Raw genomic sequence first — 24,178 nt, forward strand, 5'->3', positions numbered from 1 at the left:
GGAATAGAATGAAGGTTTATGATAAAGCTAGGGCTAGAATGAGGTATTATTATAGGACTAGAGCTCAAATAAGAGATTATTAAAGGACCATAATGAAGGTTTATGATAGGCATAGGGCAAGAATGAGGGATTATGATAAAGATAGAATTAGCCATTATGATAGGACTACGGGGGATTATTATAGGACTACAATTATGCATTATGACAGGACTAGAATGGCAATATTATAGGACTACAATTATGCATTATGACAGGACTAGTATGAGGTAATATTATAGGACTACAATTATGCATTACGACAGGACTGGAATGATGGATTATATTAGGACGAGAATGAGGAATTATTATAGGACTAGAATGAGGGATTATTATAGGACTACAATTAGTCATTATGATAGGACTATGATGGATTATTATAGGATGACAATGATGCATTATGACAGGACTGGAATGATGGATAATGATCAGACTAGAATGAGGGTTTATTATAGAACTAGAATGAGGGATTATGATAGTACTAGGACTAGAATAAAGGTTAGGATTTTGGTGAGGATGAGAGATATGGATAGTGTTAGGGTTATGGTTGGGATTAGGTTATGGGATAATGACATTCGGGATGCTAATTGATCGACCTGCAGACAGAGAGCCGCCCACTTTGATGATTGACACATGCACAGTGTTGCCGTAACTACTGTTTGGGGTGATTATACTTTATGACTCCATGTCACCAATGTCAGCGCCAGTCAAAGTGAAAGCATTTCACAATGTGTGTGTGTGTGTGTCTCAGTCATCAGGAAAGGAATGAGATTCTCCCGGTTGTGTGACCTTTGACCCATCTGTAGTGTGCCCAGCTAGTGACTGTCCAGAGGAGGCAAAATCTTTAACCCGTACGGCAAAGTTTGTGTTGTCCAAGCAGGAAGTACAAATCCAAGTGGACACTTCCTGCGTGGACTGGAGCAGACACGCTGCTGCACGCTGTTTGAAATGATTTTGTTGTGTGCAAATATGCCTGGAATGTTCTTATATAAGCACCATTGTTTGTGGAGACAAATGAGAGGTGACACGGCGCTACGCTCCACTCTGCACACCTACACACACTGCAACAATTTCACTTCATCAAGATCAAAAATTGGTTATAGTCCACTTCAAATATGCACCATCAAATCTAAACCTTTCCACTTCATATACTGTAGATGGGAATGGTGTATAAAATAAACAAATGGCTACATTATCTATCAGTGTATCTCATATTTATCACATATTTATGTATGCAACTATGTACAGTATATCTGTATTTACTGTATGCATTTACAGTACAGTTTTTAAAAAATGAAGATGCGGTCAACTTTCTACGCAGAGAAGGCTTAGGGACAAAATGAAGGATTCAATTTGGCTTCTTTCTGCTCCTTTTCAGACACACTGAATTGTGTAAAGCACGTGATGTTTCTTAATGTAACTTGTTAAACATGTTCAAAAACGACCAATCAGACCTGTTCACACATTCCTCATGATCGTTTCCAGGCAGAGGACACCTCTTCCAGGAATCACGGAACACTACAAAGTGAAAGTGACACCAAGTGACTCTTTGCTGTTGATGCTACATGCTAATGCTACCAGTTTACCTTCACTTCCAGATTGGGACAAACAAAGGAATTAGCATTTAGTCATTCAAACAAGTGAGCGTGAGCACTAATTAGCTGCAGGATGGGTGCTCTCAGCTACAGGAAGAGGGCATGAGCGGACAGGAAATTGAAGTCTTTTTTGGTGTTTTTTGTTTTTGCTTTTCAAAATGAAAAGATCAACTTTTTCTTTTTTTCATCCTCTGATTTCACTTAGTACTGAGTCTTCTTTCGGCTTCCTGCACAGGAAGTTGAGTGTGTGCAATTATGTCTCCTGAAGTGCACCAAAAATATTCCCAACAGACTTTAATCTAAAGCAGGGGTCTCAAACACGCAGCCCGTGGGCTAAATGTGGCCCCCAGGACACTAGTATGAGGCCCCCGCCTTGATATGAAAGTTTAATGTTAGTCCAGAAAAAAATATTACGTTTGATTAATGTTCATGTTAAAGGTTAAATAACTGTTAATAGTTATCCTCCCTATCCGTGTGGAAGTGGTAAGTTTTTGGCTTTTTAAGTTTAAAGGAAATAACTTGGAGGCTACCATTAAGGTCGCTAGCTCTCTAGTTTGCAAGTTAGCATGTGTCTCAAGACCCTGCAGTTGCGCAATATGTTGTAAATAAAAAGAGTATAAATGTGACTATAGTCGTGTTTTGTCATGTCTACAGGGCTCTAATAATGTTTTGTTCATTTTAATCTGAAAAAAATTATTTGTCTACCCACCAACTATATGTGGTTTCTTAATTTGCCGTTTTATTATTATTATATTTATTTATTACTGATTGATTGATTTTCTTTATTCTTGATCTTATTTTGTGTAGAAAAATAAAAAGTAAGATATTTGAGAACAGTGGAATGTTTTATCAGAGCTTTTCTTGTAGAAAATCGGAACCAAAGCAAAGTTTATTCATTTTTCTGTTTTTAATAAATGCGTTTTTGTTTTTTTTTGGAAAACCTGATGCGGCCCAGCCTCGCCCAGACCCTAGCTCCAGTGGCCCCCAGGTAAATTGAGTTTGAGAACCCTGATCTAAAGTATGGTGACGAACGCGACTGATTTTTCCCGCCAAGGAGAGCGAGACATCAGGCTCCGTCCCCTACTGAAAAATAGACCTCTGCTTTCAGGTCTATTTTTCGAGCAGACTTCTTGTTTTATGTCTGGTCTCAGACGCTAATTAGCGCCTTCCTGCTATTAGCATCTAGCCTGTAGCTACTTCTGGGTCTTTGTAGAGACCTCCATGAGCCGCTGTAGCCAATCATGCGGCTATGACGTTCTATCCTTCCTCCATGGAGAAAGACTTAAGGTCAGGCAGGACGCAAGAACATTATTCATGCTGACTTCCTGTCACATGACATGGACTATTTGGAGCAGCAGGAAGCAGCTGTTGGTTTCTTCCCCAGTTGGGAACAATTCCTGATGGTTGCTAGAAGATCTTTATCTGCCTCCACGTCCTCTTTCCTCACGCTCAATTAATGGCGACCAGTGTCCGCTGAGTGCAGGTGAGAGGTTATCATAGGTCACACAGGAAAAGGAGTCGCTGCTTCCTCTGCTGTGCTAACACTCCTGGAAGCTAGTGTTCCTAAAAGCTAACATCTTGGAAGTCAGTCCTAAAACCTAGCATCCTGTAAGATAGTATTGCTAAAAGCTAACATCCTGAAAGGTAATATTCCTAAAAGCTAGCATCCTGGAAACTAATATTGGAAGTTATTCCTAAAATCTAGCATCCTGGAGGCTAATATTCTTCAAAGCTAACACTCCTGGTTATTATTCTTAAAACATAGCATCCTAGAAGCTTATATTCCTAAACATTGTGGAACTTATTCTTAAAACCTATCATCCTAGAAGCTTATATTCCTAAAAGCTAACATCCTAGAAGTTATTCCTAAAACCTAGCATCCTGGAAGCTAATGTTTCTAGAAGGTACCACCCTGGAAGTTATTTCTAAAACCTAGCATCCTAGAATCCATTATTCCTAAAAGCTCAAATTCTGGAAGTAATTCTCAAGACCTAGCATCCTCGAAGCTGACATTTCTAAAATCTCAAATTTTGGAAGTTATTCCCAAAACCTAGCATCCTGGAAGCTAATATTCCTAAATATAGTGGAACTTATTCTTAAAATCTAGCATCCTAGAAGCTAACATCCTGGAAGTTATTCCTAAAAGCTAGCATCTTGGAAGCTAATATTCCTAAAAGCTAACACTCGTGGCTGCTTATATTCCTAAAAGCTAACATTCTGGAAGTTATTCCTAAAAGCTAACACGCGTGGCTGCTTATATTCCTAAAAGCCAACATTCGGGAAGTTATTCCTAAAACCTAGCATCCTGGAAGGTAATATTTCTAAAAGGTACCTTTTTACATTGTGTTCAGACCAGATGTTTGTGGTGAAATTTCAAATTGAGAGCAGCACATTGGGTGAGTTTGTGATGTGATTGTTTGCAGGACAGAATCCGATGTATGGCTAATCAATATATTTCCCTTCAAGTACGAGTACTCAAGGACATGTGTTTCCAGCAACACTAGCTGGTATCTCGCAAAAACTTTGCGAGTGCTTGCAAAATTGTTATATATTTATTTATTTATTTATTTATTATTTTTTTACCCATCAATTTTTGTCCCCTCGGGGCCCCTGTAGTATCAATATTGTATTTAAAAGAAAAGCAAAACAAGTCATTGGTATTGTATCAGCATAGAATGCCATACAAGTCATTGGTATTGGCATAAAAAAATGCTATTGGTATTTGGTATTGAAAACAAGTCATCAGTATTGTATTTGCATCTCCCATCACTATGAAGTGAAAATGTGGACCAAGGGTGACAGGTGATGTAGGGAGAGCCTGGGAGCACAGAGCTAATGATTGATCCTTGATGATGAATGATTCATTGGAGGAATGTTAACTGCTCAAACAAAGATGTCCTCCTTTACCATCAAAACATCATCTTTGCATGTGTGTGTGTGTGAGAGAGAGGATTCAGACAGGTGTGTGTCTGTGTGGTTCTGCTAGACTCATCATGGCCTCATGGCCGTCATGCCAACTCACCCGCTGACAGGATTCCCACGATGGGCGGGGTGAAAGGTCACCAGCAAACGGATGTCAGGAGGAAGTGAAATGAAAGGGAAGATGATGATGATGATTTCAGGCTCAGCGGTGGGGGGTCGCTTTAGCTCCACGTTCACGTTGACTTGTTTTTGCTGAGGTCACATGACGCCACTCAACAACAACAACAACGTTTAGACTGGAAAGTTCTCGTGTGGGTGTTGAAGATTTACAATGTGGTCATGTGACCACACACACACACACAGTTGAAGTGACGGCGGCATGTGGCCAACACCACCACCGGCCGTGATGTCGTCGTGGTTGCGGTGCAGACGACCAGAAGACACTTTAGCCTTTGACCTCTCCTGTGCGCACTTCCTCTTCAGACGACCTCTGAACTGGTGGCTGGTTGTGTGGGCGGGTTTGTGATGATGAGGGACATACTTGTTGTCCTTCTCATGTTGGTCCTTTCTCCTCTTGTAGGACAGACACGCGGTCCTCATCATCCCAGACAAGCTGGGAAACAGAGGGGGGCGGGGTCAAAGGTTACAGAGGGTGACGGAGTGATGACAGGTGCGTGTGTGTTCTTCATGTGCGCTTCCTCTTCACGCCTCAGATGTCCATCTTCTTTGTCCCGTCACATCTCCATGTGGACTTTGTCTGCCCCTGTTTCGCTATCTCACTTAGTTAGCGCGTTAGCATGTCGGCACCGCTGTGACAGTAAACATGAACAAAAAAACATGAACAAAACCCAGGTCTGCTGTGCCAATCAGTTACAGTTGTCATGGCAACAAGAAAGAGAAAGTAAAAGGGGTTTGAAATCAGAACCATTTTAGGACCTTTTTTTTAAATCTAAAATGGTCATGTGTCTTGTGAGCTGCAGGAAGTGGCCATTTGTGTTTATGAAGTAGAACTACTAGTTAGTCATAAATAGAAACACTGGATGTTTATGTCAATTAAAATAACATTTACTGATGACATTTTAAAACTTTTTTCATTGTATTTTTTTTGCTGACGACCTTTTGGCTTAAAAGGACAACATAAAAACCTCACAGCATGTCAGTATGTGGAATCAAATGTGGATTGATGTAAGGAACTTAATGCACAAAGATGAACAATACAAGCAAAGTATAAGGAAGAAGAGTCAACTTATTTATGACGAAAAAATAATAATAATTCCATCACCATATTGTCCCATTACTTTATCACTTGTATGTATTAAAATATGGAACTGTGATTGGAATTATGTGATGTATTCCGCTGTAACTTGTGTGCATCAATGAAGCCAATAAATGGTCATGTGACTTATAGGATGCAGGAAGTGACCGCTTGTGTTTATAGGCGGAAACTCGTAAATAGAAACACATGCTCTCATAAAGAGAAGTTCATGTCAAACACACATATTTAAATCACAGTAATGGCGACCATTTTTTTAAATTATCTATTAATTTTTTTTAATTTGAATTTGCTGATGACCATCTAAAAATATAAAATTATTTTTTTCCTAATTTTTTTTATTACTTTTTTTTTTTTTTACCCAAAATGGTCATATCACTTGAAAGATACGGGAAGTGAAAATGCATGTAAATAGAAACACTTGTTCTTGTCTTGTAAAACACATTAAATGAGACCTACTATGCCTTTCCACTTTCCTGACCTATAAATGTAGTTAGTTGTATTCCCGTGTTAAACCATGCCAAATGAAATAAAAACAGACCTTTTTGGAAATCCTGGGTAATACAGTTGGAATAGGTGCAGATTCTGGCCGATCTAGAAAGCTTTCTGTGCTGGTTATCGTGTGTAGCTGTGCTATAGGAGTCCACAACTCTATACAAAGGGCCCAAAATGAGCTTTTAAAGGAAGTTCATGTAGATTCTTCACACACACATACGATAATGTTGACTGATGACAATTTTTTAAAATTATCATTCTAAAATTGTGAAAAAAATGTTTTTTAACTGATGACGTTTTTATCTAAATTTGTCATAGAAAAAACAAGATTCATGTAACACACACACACACAGTGGTCAACTTTGATTTTGACATTTATTTATGAAAAATATATTTGTTGAAAATAGAATATATATATATACATATATATATATACATATATATATATATATATATACACACACACTGATCTCTTATAAATACACGTTTATGTACAAATTAAATAATAAATTAACAGACAAACACACATGTATTTTTGGTATCGAACAGACGAAGGCAGGCGGCATACACAAAAGATTTCTACGGCAACGCGTCAACACAAGTCTCAGGAATGTTGTCGACATTCGCGCTAGCTAGCGCTAACGCTCGATTGTTAAAGTTGGATTGTTGCTGCTGAAAAGAGGCACTTTGGAGACACGACGGTCCCCTGGCTTCCTGTTCCCGCCAGGCTGGATTGATTGCTCTTACTTTGAAATGGCACAGGAAGCAGTTGAGGCGGTGGTGATGATTGAGGAGCTTGACTAAGGCACCGGTCTCTTTGCTGGTGGGATCCACAGTTGAAAGTTGACATATAAAAACACACACGTTATATTGTTGAAATAACAATGAAAAATAGTGCAAATAACGCAAGAACATTCAGTCTGTGCTGCTCGTGTCTTTGCGGGGGACGACTCGTTTGACTCCATGGAGCAGCAATAAATATTAAATAAAGTCCATCTGTCCTGGACAGCGAGTCTTTAACCTTGTTCGGCCGGAGGTCACACCTGGTGAGGACAGAGAGAGCGTTCAGTCCTCAGTCGGCACACACAGCGCCGTCACATGTCACATGACTTTAACGCGCAACGCCTTTGTGCGTGTGCGTGATGCGTGATGCGTCCTCACCTCAGTGGCAAAGACACACTGCTCCACCTGATCAGGAATGATGAAGATGGGCTGATAGCAGACGTCTTTGACAAAACTGAGAGGAGGAATGATGACGGACGAGTCACACTTGTTTCTACTGGAGAGACACAGAGTTATTACAGAGAATAATAATCATATCTTTATCATCTTGTCAAGTGTGTGAAGCATGAATATTATGTGCTATGTGTTCATCACATACAGTACATCTGCTCATTCGCTCTAAATCGTTACTTGTTGTTACTTTATGCCAGTTCTGATACTTCTGTATTACTGATATTCTCACCTTCTCATTATTATTACTTTTACTCTCTTATTGTTTTACTTTACTTACCCATTTCATTCTCATCTATGACTGTATACTACTTTATTGTCTAACGACTGTACATACTGCTCAACTATGTGTTTATCCTGTATTGCAGTCGCAGATATGCCGGAGCCTATCCCAGCTAACTTAGGGGCAATCCTGGATTGGTCGCCAGTACATCGCAGGTAAGCACTTCTTTATGTATTTATTTGTAATGTAACCACGACTGTACTTACAGTATATGACTTTATTTGTGATCTAATGACTTTTTAAATGATATCACTGATCAAGCTATATCCACGTTCTTTAAAACATCGTCTTTTTCATTCACTGAGAAAAAATGGTCAACTGGTACACGTGGACCACGGTGTAGTGAAGAAACTACGAGATGATTGATTGTTGACAAATGGAGAAGCGGTAGGATGCGTGCATCTCCGCTTTTTCCTACTCCATTTCAGACACGTGGCACACATGGCTTATGCAAATGCTAACATGTGATTACGTTGTGATGTTTGGTCCATGGTAAACTCCTCCATGACCAACTTATTATAATAATAACAGCAATAATGACAAATCATACAAATTCTACCACTAGTAATCGTGGTTATTATTATTATATTATGAATGACTATAATAATTATTATTTTCAAATATATAATATTAATAATTACTATCATCATACTAATAATAGAAGTCTTCTGATACTAATAATAATCCCAATCATAATAATGTTGACTATTAATAATACTACTAAATATTAACAATGCTAATGCTGCTACTACTACTAATAATAATACAATAAAAATACTAATATCATCATAACAACGATGACAATATTAACAATATTAATTCTGCTACTACTACTACTAATAACCATCATCATAACAATGGCAATGCTAATACCACATATGCTGCTATTACTACCACGAATAATAATTATCATCATGAGAAGGATACTACTACGACTACTATCATCATAACAATGATGGTCAATAATAATAACACTAATACTACTACTATTAATAATAGTCACCATCATGATAATGACAATACTACTAATACAAATGATCTTCATCATAACAATGATGACAATAATACTACTAATAATAACAGTAATAATCTCATCATGACGAAAAGACTATTGCTACTATTACTATTACTACTACTACTACTACTACTACTACTACTACTACTAATACTACTACTACTACTAATAATAATAATAATAATAAATATCATCAGCACCATTATCATCATAATGGCAACACTTCCACTGCTACTACAACTCCTACAATTACTACAACTCCTACTAGAACTCCTACTACTACTATATAATAATAATAACAATAATAATAATAATAATAATAATATTCTCACTCGAAGACAGCTGGGATAGGCTCCAGTACCCTCGAGAGGATAAGCGGTAGAAAATGAATGAATTAATGAATAATAATAATGGGGTCCATACCGGTCAAACATGTTTTTGTTGTGTTGCTCATCCTTGGCTAAGTTGAAGTCGGCCATTTTGTTTTTAAAGACGGCCGCGTCGTCTCCGCCCACCAGGGCGACATCCTTGTTGGACACTTTGACTTGTCCTCCGGGAAGGAGGAATGTCTCCTTCTCTTTGAGGCCGCTCAGCAGCGCTCCTGCCAAACTTCTGGCCCCGCCCCCACCGATGACGGCGTTGCGGTTGTTGACCGTCTCCAGGTCATTCTTGACCGACGTGGAAAGCGCGGCCAGCTGCCTTCCCCGGCGGAGTTGGCGCAAGATGAAAATGGCGCCGCAAGCCAGAAGAGTCAGGGTCAGCACTCCAAAGATGCAGGCGGCGGCCAGCGCCGCGGGGAAGCTGCCGTCCCGAGGAGGGGAGGCGGGGGCAGGTGTGGTCTTGACGGCGTACTCGCAGCGTGCACCCATGAAGCCCGGCAGGCACTGGCACACGGGGCCCGAGAAGTGGGCGTAACACTTGCCGCCGTTGTCACAGGGGAAGTGGTCGCAAGGGCTGGATCGCATGGAGCAGTCCTTGCCGCTGAAGCCCAGCGTGCACGTGCACGTGAAGTCGTTGATGCTGTCCACGCAGGTGCCGGCGTTGCGGCAAGGGTTGCTCGCACAGTCGTCCACGTTGGTTTCGCAGTGAGGACCGCTGAAGCCCAGACGACAGCGGCACACGACCCGCTGACCCACGTCCAAACACTGCGCGCCTGCACGGGAAAAAATACTTTAATATTTTAAAACAGTTCATATTTCATCTTTTATCAACACATTATCATGTATTTGATTTTATATAGTACTTTTCAAGGCACAATGACGTGAACCATTAGTCATTAACTCTTCAGTCACCTACTAGTGGTGGTCATCTACATCTGTAGCTACAGCTGCTTTTGGGTAGTCTGATGAAAACGTGGCCTCTCTGACCACCATCCATTCCCATTCATACACCAATATGGCCAGCACCGATGTCCATGCATCATCATAATTTGCTATCAGCGTAAAGTGTTTTGCACCTTTTGCACTCCAACTAAAATGTAGCTCTGAGGACTCATGAGGAACAGGCCCGACTTCATGCATCTTTCAGGCTGTGATTCACACCAAACAGGAAATACGAGCTCAAAATAAGAACACACAACTGGAAGCAACATGAAAAGTACGGAAAAACAAAACCAAAAGTCCATGCTGTCAAGCAGAAGGTGACATAAAGCGCTGGTTATACGTTATATGTTATCTTTGAAAAAGACGTCAGTTTACGACGTTATCTCAGTGGTTCCTAAACTTTTTACAGTGGCGTACCCCCTACACCCTGGACTGGTGGCCAGCCAATCACAGGGCACATATAGACAAACAACCATTCACACCCACATTTCAAAAACATTTTATCTTCATTAACTTGAAACACTGAACATAATTAAGTGGTTAATTAATTTTATAGTACTTCTGGCTCAAAAATGGTCGCATTTTACTGAAGTTTGACATGAGCACTGGTAAATCGATAAGTAATCATCCTACATATCTGTTATCATTTCATTTGAACTCCGTTTTGATTTTAAGCATCACTTTTTTTGTCTACTCACATTAATTGAATGCCAAATTAAAAGGGAAGGTTTAACAATCACGATATAGTAGTATCCAAACTACAAAATGACATAGACCCAACGAGAAAGGCTCATTTTCCGCGCTCACAGTGGCAGGTATTTCGTGCCAGGATTGGAACACCAATGTAAACAAAACCTTCAAGATTGAACACTCTTAATGTGCAAAATAATCATCACTGGCTTATTTGTTCATATGATGCACACAGAGCAATTACCAACTTCGGCATCGGAATTATGAGTGTTAGGAGCCAATTGTTTTTCATTTTTATTCACGTAACCCCTATTAGTATTAGCGGACCCCTGGCGTTAGGGGTACTCCCTTTTGGGAACCTCAGTGTTATTTTGTACAACTTTAATACATTATCTTTTAAAACCAAATTAGTTAATTATAAAAAATATTTATACATGCACCATATTCATATTAGTTTAATATGGTATAATTTATAAACATGTGACTTTAATACATAGTTTTCTTTCATTTAGTGCAATAGTGAACTACTATTAAGAAACAGATATCTATCAAAGAGATGCAACAAAATGTCTACTCAAGAGTCAAATTGCATGCTGAGTAAGACAAATTCATACATGTTGTTCGATCTGCACTAATAATGAAAGTCATCCCATTACATGTCTGCACATGTACAATAACACCATAGAATATGATGGGGGGTAGACGGGACAGGATGACTGGCCAATGAAAAGGGAGAACAAGAGGAGAAGGGAGGGAAGATTGGCAAAAAAAACAAAAAACAACCTTCTGCAACATAGGCAAAAATAACCACACTTTACAAAAAAGGAACTTGCACCAGGGGAGGGGAGAAAGGGGAGATGGAGGTGTTCCAGTGCAGGCTGGAACTGGAGCATATACATAATACGTCACCTTTTATAAACACGTTAGTTTAATATGTTGTCTTTTTATAAGCACCTTTGTCGTAATACGTCATCTTGTATAAACACTTTGTCAACATGTAAGTGTTTCCTCAACAACTAACAAAAATGAAATTCCTAATCCTATAGAATTTGGTTTTATAGGCGGTGGGGACATCCGGAAAACAGTGGATAGCTTACACCTCGGTTTGCGTGTTTTTGGTTAACGTTGAATATTTATGTCACAATTTTGACTTGCTTTGTGAGCATTCTGCAGTTAGCATACAATATTGTGTGCATATTGTTGTGTTGTTAATACACTGCGTGAGTCCAACTGTGTTCTTAATGTATTTTTATCATAAAGGGCCCTTGCTAGGATCCTATTATTAACACGCTAACACATGGAAGTATCAACATGCTAACACATGGAAACAAGAAGCTGACGCCCATCTATGATGTCATCAGAGGTTGACTCTCAATAATAACACAAAACGCGTTTTTATAGTTTCACAATTATAGCTACACATGCATAAACAATTCCAAAATGCATGTAAATAACAAACAAACGGGATAAATGAACATTTACAGTTACTTTTACCTTCACTGACGATGTGACAGTTACCAAAGACACGATGTGGCAGCGAGATCAATCACCACCACTTTCGTGTTTTGCCATAAATTATTCCTTAAATTCAATTTCTCGCGTTCTTTATCAAAATGCTGGAGTTTGCTAGTTTTTACAGCTCCATTTTGGGTTACCTAGAGAAATAACTTGTTGATCACGCTGCCACAACGTACCTTGGTAACCAATCATGTCTTCAGTGACGATAAAAGTGAAGAAAGCGAAGAATAGACATAATGTATAAACATATGTCATTTTTGACCATGTGGAGCCATTAGCACTGGCATAATTTGCATAATCTATCTATCGAATAATCTGGTATTATTTTCATATGTTATGTCTACTGCTGTTATTTATTGCTTAGAAAGAGCAGAGTTGCATTAATGCCTGTTGCGTTATGCAAACTCAATGTATTACTTTATACAATAGTCAATAATATTCATTCATTCATCTTCTACCGCTTATCCTCACAAGGGTTGCGTGGGTGCTGGAGCCTATCTCAGCTGACTTCGGGCTAGAGGCGGGGTACACCCCGGACTGGTGGCCAGCCAATCACAGGGTACATATAGACAAACAACCATTCACACTCACATTCATACCTATGGACAATTTGGAGTCGCTAATTAACCGGAAACTGGAGTACCCAGAGAAAACCCACGCATGCATAGGGAGAACATGCAGACTACACACAGAGATGGCCGAGGGTGGAATCGAACTCGGGTCTCCTAGCTGTGTGGCCTGCGTGCTAACCACTCAACCTAGTTAATAATATATATATTTTTTAAATATGAACAACTGAAAAAATATGTTTAAATGTTTTTTTTTCATTTTCGGGTAAAATAATATAACTCCAAGATTAGGGTGAAATTATTCACTTATTGAGAGCAGGTTTACTTTTTCTTATTGAGATGCTTTGCAGGTAGCTTTTTTGCAGGTGCTTTCAAGAACACTTGAAATTAATTGATTAAACCAATGAAAAACAATTACGGTAAATGCAATTACTAAATGACTTACTAAATGACTAAAACTATGGCTAAAGTATGACCAAAATTAACAATTTAATAAAAAGTGAGTTAGCTTAATGTGCCGTTATCGCTGACAAGCACTTTTTAATTTGCCATCTTTCAAAAATATGTTACTTTAATATTTCATCTTTTGTATACACTTTGTTCAAGGCATCATCTTTGAAAAACACGATAGTTGAACACAAAGACATATTAGTTTAATAAACACGTTAGTATAGTTTACCATGTTATAAACATTAGTTTAACACGTACATCACTTGTTAAAAACATGTTGGTTTGTTTATGTTAGTTTAACATGTTATATTATAAAAACACGTTGGTTTGATGCACCATAGTTAAGAATGTTAATTTAATACGTTATCTTTTAAAAACATGTTACTTTAATGTGTTATCTTTTAAAAGCAGTCAGTTAAATATGTCATGTTAGTTTTATATGAAGTGTACCCCAAGGGTCAATACTGGGGCCACAACGGTTTAACATAAATTACATTTGTAAAGCCACAAAAGACCTAAAGCTGGCATTATTTGCAGATGATAGTACTATTCTGTTCTGGAGAAAGCACGCTTGAGCTAATAAAAACAAAAAAAAACATCACAGATTAAATATCTATCCTAAAATTGATAGAATTTTAGATTAATACTTTGGTAATAGCAGAAAAGGAAACCTATACACAAATAATAATAGACGGTGTGGACATAGAGTGAATGAAATTACATTTCCAGGAGTGATAACATTAAAAATAGACAGCATTAAGTGGCAAGAAATACTTCTATTCTGAATAAGCCAAAAGTCGTTCTGGACCAAAAATCCATCCATGCTTTCTATTATTCTCCTTCAGCATATCAGTATGTGGAATCAAATTATGGAACAGATTGAGTAAATAACTCAAACCATGCACTAAAATGAGCCACTTCAAGAAACAGTACAAGTATTTGATGTTTAAGTTGTTTAAGTATATGTTGTGATGTTTAAGTATAAGGAAAAAGAACCACAGAGAAATACTATGCTAACCGCAAAGAAATACTATGCTAACCACAAAGAAATACTATACTAACTCAACACATTGTAATATTACTTCATCAATCCCGTGTTATTCAGAATGTATTAGCAACTTGATGTGGAACAAAGACGGATTAGGATTGAATAAGCTCTACTTCTTCCTACCTCTTTTGGACATGCGGAATCGTGAACTGTGATATGTGACTGTGATATTGTTGCGTTAAGTGCATGAAGTATTCAACATGTTGGACATGTGCATTCCGAATTTGAAAAGCTCAAATTAAATTCACCAGAAAAAGACGATACATTTAAAAATTGATCTGAAATATTCCAAACTTCTTGTGAGTAGTTATAAATCAAAACCATTAGCATCATAATATGTAATCCGTTAAAAACACCTTAGCTTAATGCACCATACTTAAATATATGTTGATTTAATACATTATCTTTAAAAACATGTTATCGTAGTACGTCATCTTTTCTAATACGTTATGTTTAAAATGTTATGTTTAAACAAAAACACATAGCTGTGGTGGGTGTGTCCCCAGGTGGTTGTCACAATAGAGTTTTTTTTTGTTGTTGTTGTTGCCTGGCGTGGCTGGTGACTGACCGTCCTGCATAGGTTGTTCGCTTTTCTGGCGGTAAAACCTAATGGCCACCCTTTTCCGAGGAATGAGACAATCTTTGGGGAAGAGACACTATAGAAGCTGACGATTCAGGTGAAGGTGTAAAGGTATAACTGTAAGGTTCTGAGACTTCCCCCATTGTGGCTAACATGTACTACATGGAAGAAGCGGAAAGAAAAGCACAGGACTCCATTGGTTTAGATATGATGATGACAACCTGCGGGTAGCTTTGATTGCTGAACACATTAACTCTGTGGACAGACACATCAGTTCCACTCATGAAGACATCAAACACAAGGCATTGCTGTTCTTGGACTGCAAAGTGTGAACAGACCAAGCCTCAATACTGGGGTATACAGAAAACCTACCCAGTAGACCGATATCTGCTCTTTGACTTCCAAAACCCATGAGAACACATGCTTGGGGTTATCAGAACCCTTGAATCCAGCACAGAGAAGACCCCCACAACCGACAACAGAAGGAACAGACACTGGTCAGGAAGGCTCTTTCTATCTGTGGGTATCCGAACTGGGCCTATGTCAAATCCACCAGTAGAAAAAGGGCATCATCAAATTGGTTCCGTACGTGGCTGGTTTGTCCAACCTACCAACACACACAAGGCTGGTTCACCCATAGACTAAATCCTGAGAAGCAAACTCAACAGTCTTATTCTTGGAGTGCATTGACTGCAATGACCTCTACACTGGAGAGACCCAAACAACCCTTATACATATACTTATATATGTATGGCACAACAAAGGAGAGCAGTTTCTTTGGGCCTGGAGTCATCAGTTCATTTGCATCTAAAAAAGAAGTGACCTTGGCTAGGGAGGACCACTGGGTTGACATAGCTTTTCAATTTCAATATTCGATACAGCGAGACCTCAGTAGAGTCATGGCTAAGATGATGCATATCCAATTTGACGTTGGGCAAGAGGTGAGGTACACCCTGGATTGGTCGGCAGCCAATCGCAGCTCACATGTACGTATGTAAACTGCCTGTTTTAGCCAGCTCCAATACAGGACCTAAGGAATGGGAGTTGAGAGCGCTGATTGTTGGGCTAAAAGACCACACGGTCAAGCCAGCGTTCAGCACGGCTCTTAATGGCGAGGGAGTGACGTTTTACCAACGTATACTTGCACAACCACACTGGCTGGCAATATATACTTACATATATAGTCCACAATTGGGAATCTCCAATCAGCCAATTAACATGCATACTTTTGGAATGTGTGAGGAAGCCGCAGTATGCAAACCCAGGCAAACTCTATACACGGATGTTCCAACTGAGATTCAAACCTGGCCAACATGCTAACCACTACGCCATCACTTACAGTATTGGTCTGCTTACAACAATATCCTGACATCTCTCTCCCAAAGATTGTCTCAGTCCACGCAAATCTTTTATAGACACGTTAGATTAAAATGTCATGTTTTAAAACACGTTAGTTTAATACGTTATCTTTTATAAACATGTTACTTTAATATGTCGTCTTTTGATAACACAAGTTTAATATTTCTTGGGTTATAAATATGTTATCTTATAAAAAACAAGTGAGTTTATTATGTTATCTGTTATAAACACGTCATTTAAGTACGTCTTCTTCTGACAAAACACTTGAATACGACTTCTTTTGTAAATATAATACGCTAGCTATCTTTTATAAACACGTTAGCTTAATACAGGGGTGCCTGAACGTTTCCCAGCGAGGGCCACATACGTTAAAATCCGCCAACTTATGTAGATTCCGCATGCTACCAGGTTTTATATCGTTAAAGATACAAAGTGTATTATTTCTATTAACTTTTCCACCACTGATCGTTTTTTCCATTTTGGCTGTTGTTTTTCAGTTTTACAAACATTTAAACTTTTTTTCTCGCATTTTTATCGTAACAATAATTCCTCTGAAATGTTGTTTTTGTTTTTATAAAATAACATTTCTTTTCCCAACTGCACTTTCCAAAAATTGCTCGTAAAACAACTTTTTTTCTTGCAAACATTATGACTTTGTTGTCATATTTATTAAAAATGACTGCTCTTATTTCCACTTTTGTTACAGTTTTTGTAAGTTTTGCTGTTGAATTGTATTTTTTATATGTTGAAAAAAACAACAGTGGGCCATGCATCACGTTGGACACCCGTGGTTTCATAAGCCATATTTTATAAACCCGTCAGTTTAACACGTTATCGTTTAAAAACAAATTACTTTAATCGAGTAGAACTGGCTAATATTGTCACCCGAGGTTGCCGGCATAGCCAAAATGGAAAATGGAAATGTGACTTTGCCCAGAAACATGGCTGATAATAAAGAATTCTAGCAACTACCGCAGTTTTTTCACATGGTTTTCGTCCTTTTGTGCATATTTTTGTTTCGATTCTTGTGTATTGATATGATATTTTAGCAAGTGTGTCTTAGTGTGTGATAAGTGTGATACTTTTATCTAAGAGAGCTGCTGCACTGAATTTCCCGTATGTCGTGACTACAACGAGAGTAAAAAATTTCCTATATATACATTTCTTTCGCACTGAACAGGAAGTCACTGTGTTGTACTATTGTGTAACGAGACAGTACTCATGTTGTCTTTTCGAGCCGCTTCATGATAATGAGGACATTAACAATACCAAAACACATTTACATGGAAATTACATGGAAATTTGTTGTCAGGAAAAGTGGCTGGCCATGTTTGGGGCACTTTTATCACTAATAATCAGAACTCGGTGGACCGGCACTTCATGAGTTGATTGACAGACATGTTGGTGACATGACTTTAGCGGGTTCCACTGTACATTCCCAAGGTGGTTTAATACATAATCTTTTCAAAACATGCTATTTTTATAATTTTAAAAAACTTCAATACGTTACTTCAAACGTGTTTCATCAAAGTTTCATTAGTTATTAGGCATGTCTGATAATTAGCGTTACCGACAATTAAAAATAAATAAAATAATAAAATAAATTACAAAAAGCAGCTCTCTTAGATAAAATTTAAAAAAATTATAAAAACACATCTCAGGATAAAAATGCGATATTGGTTGATATTGGATTTTTTCCGAATCATTTTTAAAAATGCTGTATACAACACACATGTGTTCAGTCCACCACAGAACATATGCCATGTTACACATACTGGTATTGGCTGATATCGGAAATTGAAAGTTGGACAATATCGGCATATCGGTATACGTTATACCTACATGTTATCTATTATAATTACATTAGTTTAATAAGTTATCTTTTAAAGACATTTTAGTTTAATACAACAATCGTTTAAAAACATAATTTCATCCGATATCTTAAAAAAAAGATGTTAGGTTAGTACGTCATCTTTTATGAACACGTTTCATACGTCATCTACTTCATCTTTAAAAACAACATTAATACGTTATCTTTAAAAAACATTGCAGTTTAATACGACATCATTTAAAATTTAAATTTATTATATGATCTTTGAAAAAAATCGGAATAGGTCATCTTTTACCATGACGTTATTTTAATGTTATCTTTAAAACATCTTGTTAAACATGTCATCTTAAAAAAAAACCTGTTAGTTTAATACGTCATCTTTTATAAGCATGTTTTTACGGTTTAAAAGCGTGTTCATTTAATTACCCATGATAAACATGTTAAATGCATTATCTTTTATAAAATACGTTTAATTCATCATGTTTTACCATTCATGTTAATTTAATGTTACCTTTAAAATCACATGGGTTAATTTAATACATCATCTTAAAAAAATATATTTTAAGACAATAATCCCTCGTTTGTTTTCAGACCCGACCTTGATAAGTGAATTTCCATTAAATAGGATTTCTTATTTTTAAACCAAATACTTGCAATTAACAGCATAGAAAAAGCTGTTTACAAACTTCTGCATATGGTTTTTAACATTATTAGAGTCCTCAAGACATGAAACAACACCCCTATAGTCATCTTTACACACATTACCCAATACGGTACACATGGTAAGTGTAAATAAGCCATTTGAGAACCAAATGAGACGTGTTTCAGTAAATGTCATGTGGACGTGTGGACAGGAAGTGATGTTGGGGATTCAGATTGGTTTTCAGCTGGAGTAAGAACAGCCCAAAACAGTAGCCCGTGTTATTGTTATGATTATTATTGTTATTCGGTTATCATTGTGCCTGTTGTGAGATCACTCAAACTCGTCGTTGGTGATCAGATCTGTTACTAGTGACACCTGGTGGCAGTTCATCAATGTTTCGTATAGCATTAAACTGTATTTGTATTTTATTTCATTTTCATTGTATTTCATTTAGACCACGAATGTGTCAAATTTGCTTAAATATATATATAACCTAAGTGAGGGCGCGATGTTTCAACCTGTGATGTAGCGAGGGACAACTGTAAAATGTTAGTTTATACATTCTTTAGAAGCACGCTAGTTTAAACCATTATCTTTTATAAAACAAACGCTACGCTGTACTGTAATCACTTTTACGTCACGTTTAATACATTATCTTTTATATAGTACATGTGAAATAGGTTACTGTCACATTAGTTTAATACGTTATCTTTTATAAACACGTTAAATACATTATGCTGTAATCATGTTAGTTTAATAATGTTATATAAACAAGTTAAATATGTTACAGTCATTCATTCATTTTCTACCGCTTATCCTCACGTGGGTCGTGGGGGTGCTGGAGCCTATCCCAGCTGTCTTCAGGCAAGAGACAGGATACACCCTGGACTGGTGGCCAGCCAATCACAGGGCACATATAGACAAACAACCATTCACACTCACATTCATACCTATGGACAATTTGGAGTCGCCAATTAACCTAGCATGTTTTTGGAATGTGGGGGAAAACCGGAGTACCCGGAGAAAACCCACGCATGCACGGGGAGAACATGCGTGCATGTTGCGTGGCCTGCACACTAACCACTCAACCTCCGTGCAGCCTATGCTACAGTCACGTTAGTTTAATGTTATCTTTTATAAACACGTTAAATCCGTTATACTCGTGCGAGTTTAGTTATCTTTTATAAACATAAATACATTATGCTCACCTTAGTTTAATACATTATAGTTTAAAAACACATTAAGCATGTTAAAATCACGTTAGTTTAATACTTTTTCTTTTATACATGTTAAATACCTTATAGTCACGTTCTTTTAATACATTGAATACGTTATTTTAACACATTAAATACGTTATAATGGCCTTAGTTTTATACATTATAGTTTATAAACACGTTAAATACCTTACAATCCCATTAGTTTGATATGTTATTTTTATAAACTTGTTAAATATATTATAATCACGTTAGTTTAATAGGTTAGCTTTTATAAACCCGTTAAATCTGTTATACTCATGTTAGTTTAAAACGTCGTCTTTTAAAATCAGGTTAGTTGAATACGTTATCTTTCATAAACACGTTAAATACACTACAATGTCAGTCTGTATGTATGTTTTGTTTTGTTATTTTTGAAAAAAGATGTTATTTTAATACTCCTTGGTTTAATGTTATCATTTACAAGCGCGTTAGTTTAATGTTATAAACATGTTCATTTCATTATCTTGGAAAAAAAATTTATTTAATACGCCATCTTTTACCATCACGTTAATTTAATCTCTACTTGAATTGACTAAATCATCTTAAAAAGTAATTTGAGTCATATCATTTTTTCTTGTACCAAAGTTGGCCACTTGGCGGAGATTGTTTGGCTTCCAGAGAAGTGTGCGTGGGCGAGTATGCAGATGGAAAAAGAAATCAAGCGGCGGATGTTTTCAGGAAGTCACATTATGTTTATGAGAAGAGTCATTTACTGTCAAGTAGCGTGTTTAACACGTACGAGGCCAGAATAAACACTTATTTGGAGCATGCCCATATTTGGCCTTGGTGACCTGCTGGTGTTGCAAGAGGAAACCGTGGCCGGGAGTGTTTACAAATGGACCATAAGCACGCTAATGAGGATGTGAACTAGTGATAACGCTGCCATGACTGTCAGAAGCAGCGCTTCTACTTTTCTAGCGGGGCCATCACTTGTCTGAGCATCAGATTCAAGATGGCTTCCGACTCGTTCCTTGTGTCTTTTTAGCAAAGTCATCTTCAGAGAATTTGTCCTGCGGTTCTTGGCACACAATTGCACATTTTGCAACACAAATGAGCCGTGCAGGAGCTCGCCGCTGATGGCTTTATCGGAGTGGAGACAATGCCAAGGCCGCATTCTTGCCCACAACTCAAACCCGGGCAGTCAGGTAAGAGCAGGAGACGTGTTTACCACGACAACAAAGACGTTCGCAAAGATAAGACGTGTTGGCTCCTGCGTGGGCACTCTTATTTTGAAAGTTTGTTTTGAATGCAGACAGCCAGTCTGTGTCATTGTTTTCGTCCGTTCGTTCTCTGTCAACAACATCCTTTCACATGCAGATGACTCACACAGCTAGCTGAGCATAGCGCTAATGATGGCGACTGCTAGTTACCGTTAGCGCAGGGGTTGCTGCTGCATTTGTTGTTCTTCATCTCGCAGTTGGAGCCGGTGTAGCCGGGTGGGCAGTGACAACGGTAACCTCCGCCGGCGCTCTCCACACACGTCCCGCCGTTAAAACATGGCTCGTCCACGCACTGCATGGCGCTGATCTCACAGTTCTTGCCACGGAAACCCTGAGGACACGCGCACGAGTAGCCGTTGACCAAATCCTGGAGGAGAGACCACAACATTCCCGGCATTGGTGGGCGAAGACAAGACAGAAGACAAGGCGGATGTTCACAGAGAGCTGACTTACACTACAGCTGCCGCCGTTCCTGCAGGGGTTGCTGTCGCACTCGTTGGTTTGGACCTCGCAGTTTTTGCCGGAGAATCCAGGCTTGCACGTGCACGTGTAGCTACCCTGGCCCGTGTTGGTGCACGCTGCCTCGTTCTGACACGGCTTGTGGTTGGTGCAGTAGTTGAGGTCTGCAGGGGGGAGATGGCAATTTTCACCAAAAGTAAAAGAACAGCGGTCCGAGGGCGGAGCCTTGAGGAACGCTTCGTGTTATTGATGAATGACAGGGACTCACCTTGGTTACAGTACAGGCCCCCCCAGCCCTCCTTGCAATTGCACTGCCATGGCTGCTGGCAGGTGCCGTGCAGGCATCCCGGGTGGCGTGCACACTCGTCGCAGCGCTCGCCCTGCCAGCCCTGATGACACGCGCACTCGCCGGGGGCATCGCAGGAGCCGTGCTCGTTGCTGCAGCCCGCCGCACAGATGGCTGATGGGAGTCAAGGAAGACAGAACATGAGTCCACTTCAAGCACACAGCGTGCCCCTCCCCTTCTATGGGCCTCACACACACACACACACACACTAGTGCTTGTTAAGTAGCGAGCCAAGCAGCTGGGCCACCAACAAAAGCAACACATGCTGTCTCTTTTCACGCAAGGCAGCGCTCATTAAGCTCCAGCGCGTGTCCCTGTTCAGGCGGGCGGGCCGGGGCCGACCTGGCCTGCAGGGGCCCGCCAGGGGGGGGGTGCATTGTTGGACTCAGAACAAAAGAAAGCAACACACACCGAGGGAAGCAGCCAGGCTGCGAGCAGCGTTGACAACTGCTTGACTTAACAATTTCATGGGCACTGGACAAAAACACCAAGGACCCTCCCCACTCCCCCTTGAAGGAACGTTACACCAAAAAATGGAGGGAAGTCCGGCAGGGGGCGGGGCTAAGAAGAAAAAGGGTGAAGACTCACGGTCAGAGCAGTAGTCGCCCGTCCAGCCATCCTGGCAGTGGCGAAGGCCATCTTGGTCGCAGGTGTAGTGTCCAAAGGTGTCATTGCGAGGTCGGCAGTAGGCGGAGCAAGCGTCTCCATGGTAGTGTTCGTTGCAAACCACATGGTACGAGTAACGCAGCTCGCTCTGCTCGCCGTAGTGCACGTCCTGGGACCACTCCTCGCCCACCCTCAGCTTGCGGCGCGTCGCCAGGCGGCTGATCAGGTTGTTTTGGTTCTCTGGGAGAAGGTGGAGGACACTTAGTTAGCAGCCATAATGTGACATCCAATACACATAATATAGTACTATGTGATGCCACCTGGTGGTGAAGTTGAGTACTGCAAATGATTTACCTGTTGAGTCGAGTCCTGAAGACTCAGCATTCCAAGCCTCGATGATCAGAGAGAATATTCCCTGGGGGGGGCACAGGTCAGTGACTGCGGGGAGTCGGGAGGGGTGTCACTAAAGCAACCTTAGCTGCCGTCACCTACCGGCCACTTGAAGAGGAAGGGCACCCTGATGGGCGCGCTCCGGCTGATGGACTCAGGGTCTGCGCCGAAGATCTCGGTGAGCGCGGTCCCGTACGTGCACGGAGGCTCCGGGCTGATGATGTCCTGTGAGTGCTTGAGGCACACCCGGAAAAAGATGTGACAGTCTCGGGACGAATGGCGGCACACGGCCCGGTGACTGGTGAAGGAGTCGATCTTCAGCTCGAACACGCCGGAAGACATCGCCTATTGGGAGGTTTGGGAGGGGGGGACACATGTTGACATTTAATGACCTTCACCACATCGTCCGGTAAGACGTGACCAGCCGGTGGTTGGGTGGAAAAAGCGGTCAAGGGTTGCTGGCATGCCGCGCGTAAAGGCGCACGGAGGACTCACCGTGCGCGTCGTGAGCAGCAGCAGCAGACACGGCAGCAGGCAGCGTGTCATGGCGGGTCCACTCTGAAACGATGCCCAACAGAACCTAAGTCCAAACGATACCGGCAAGGGGGCGTCAAGTGCCGTGCGTGCGCGCTTCCGATGAGAGAGAAAGTGTTTGTTGTTCGTCTCCTGAGGCGAAGAGCGTCACGATGGTTGAACTCTGGACTGGGCAACCTCGCTCAACATCCTGTTTTATAGCTGGAAGGGGAGGGAGGGGGGTGGGGAGGCGGAGGAAGGCTCCACGCTGTAAGAAATTTCCACCTTGAAGAGCAGGTATGCTAATGATAATGCGTGGCACACCATTCTATCGACATTTAAAAGTTTCTGATGCTAATAAACGATGAAGTTTGTCCAAAAAAAACTACATCAAAAAACATTTTCATCCCTCAGTCAGCTTTATACATGTTAAAAATCATCATATGCTCTAACTAACTCACAACACATTATGTTCATACTGTCCGTATTGACACGTGAACTCAGCATTATGCATATTATTGTACGT

At 39.9% G+C, this 24,178-nt stretch overlaps 1 protein-coding gene across 2 annotated transcripts; it reads right to left on the reverse strand.

Moving 5' to 3' along the window:
• Nucleotides 1-6,713: 6,713 nt before the first annotated feature.
• dlc (deltaC) lies at nucleotides 6,714-23,831 on the reverse strand. 2 transcript variants are annotated; one of them, XM_058079592.2, is made up of 10 exons: nucleotides 23,635-23,831; nucleotides 23,242-23,484; nucleotides 23,104-23,164; nucleotides 22,732-22,989; nucleotides 22,066-22,257; nucleotides 21,792-21,961; nucleotides 21,489-21,705; nucleotides 9,276-10,005; nucleotides 7,483-7,597; nucleotides 6,714-7,364 (listed from the first exon to the last, which is right to left on the reverse strand). In XM_058079592.2, the coding sequence occupies exons 1-10, from the start codon at nucleotides 23,683-23,685 to the stop codon at nucleotides 7,359-7,361; spliced, it is 2,043 nt and encodes a 680-aa protein (XP_057935575.2). In that variant the 5' UTR covers nucleotides 23,686-23,831; the 3' UTR covers nucleotides 6,714-7,358. The 2 variants fall into 2 exon arrangements, with proteins under 2 accessions (XP_057935575.2, XP_057935574.2); XM_058079591.2 differs by having other exon boundaries at nucleotides 6,716-7,364; nucleotides 7,483-7,600.
• Nucleotides 23,832-24,178: the final 347 nt, after the last annotated feature.

The sequence above is a fragment of the Doryrhamphus excisus genome, linkage group LG8 (assembly GCF_037039965.1).
Source record: "Doryrhamphus excisus strain RoL-2023G ecotype Guam linkage group LG8, RoL_Dexc_Guam_v1.1, whole genome shotgun sequence".
Lineage (NCBI taxonomy): Eukaryota > Metazoa > Chordata > Actinopteri > Syngnathiformes > Syngnathidae > Doryrhamphus > Doryrhamphus excisus.

What these genes read in the sequence shown, in the direction of transcription:
- dlc (XM_058079591.2), bottom strand. Translation starts at nt 23,685, where the DNA reads ATGACACGCTGCCTGCTGCCGTGTCTGCTGCTGCTGCTCACGACGCGC. An exon ending in TGCTGCTCACGACGCGCACG is followed by an intron (nt 23,485 to 23,634) that starts GTGAGTCCTCCG and finishes ACCTCCCAATAG; the next exon opens with GCGATGTCTTCCGGCGTGTT. An exon ending in CAGCAACCCCTGCGCTAACG is followed by an intron (nt 10,006 to 21,488) that starts GTAACTAGCAGT and finishes TTTCCCGTGCAG; the next exon opens with GCGCGCAGTGTTTGGACGTG.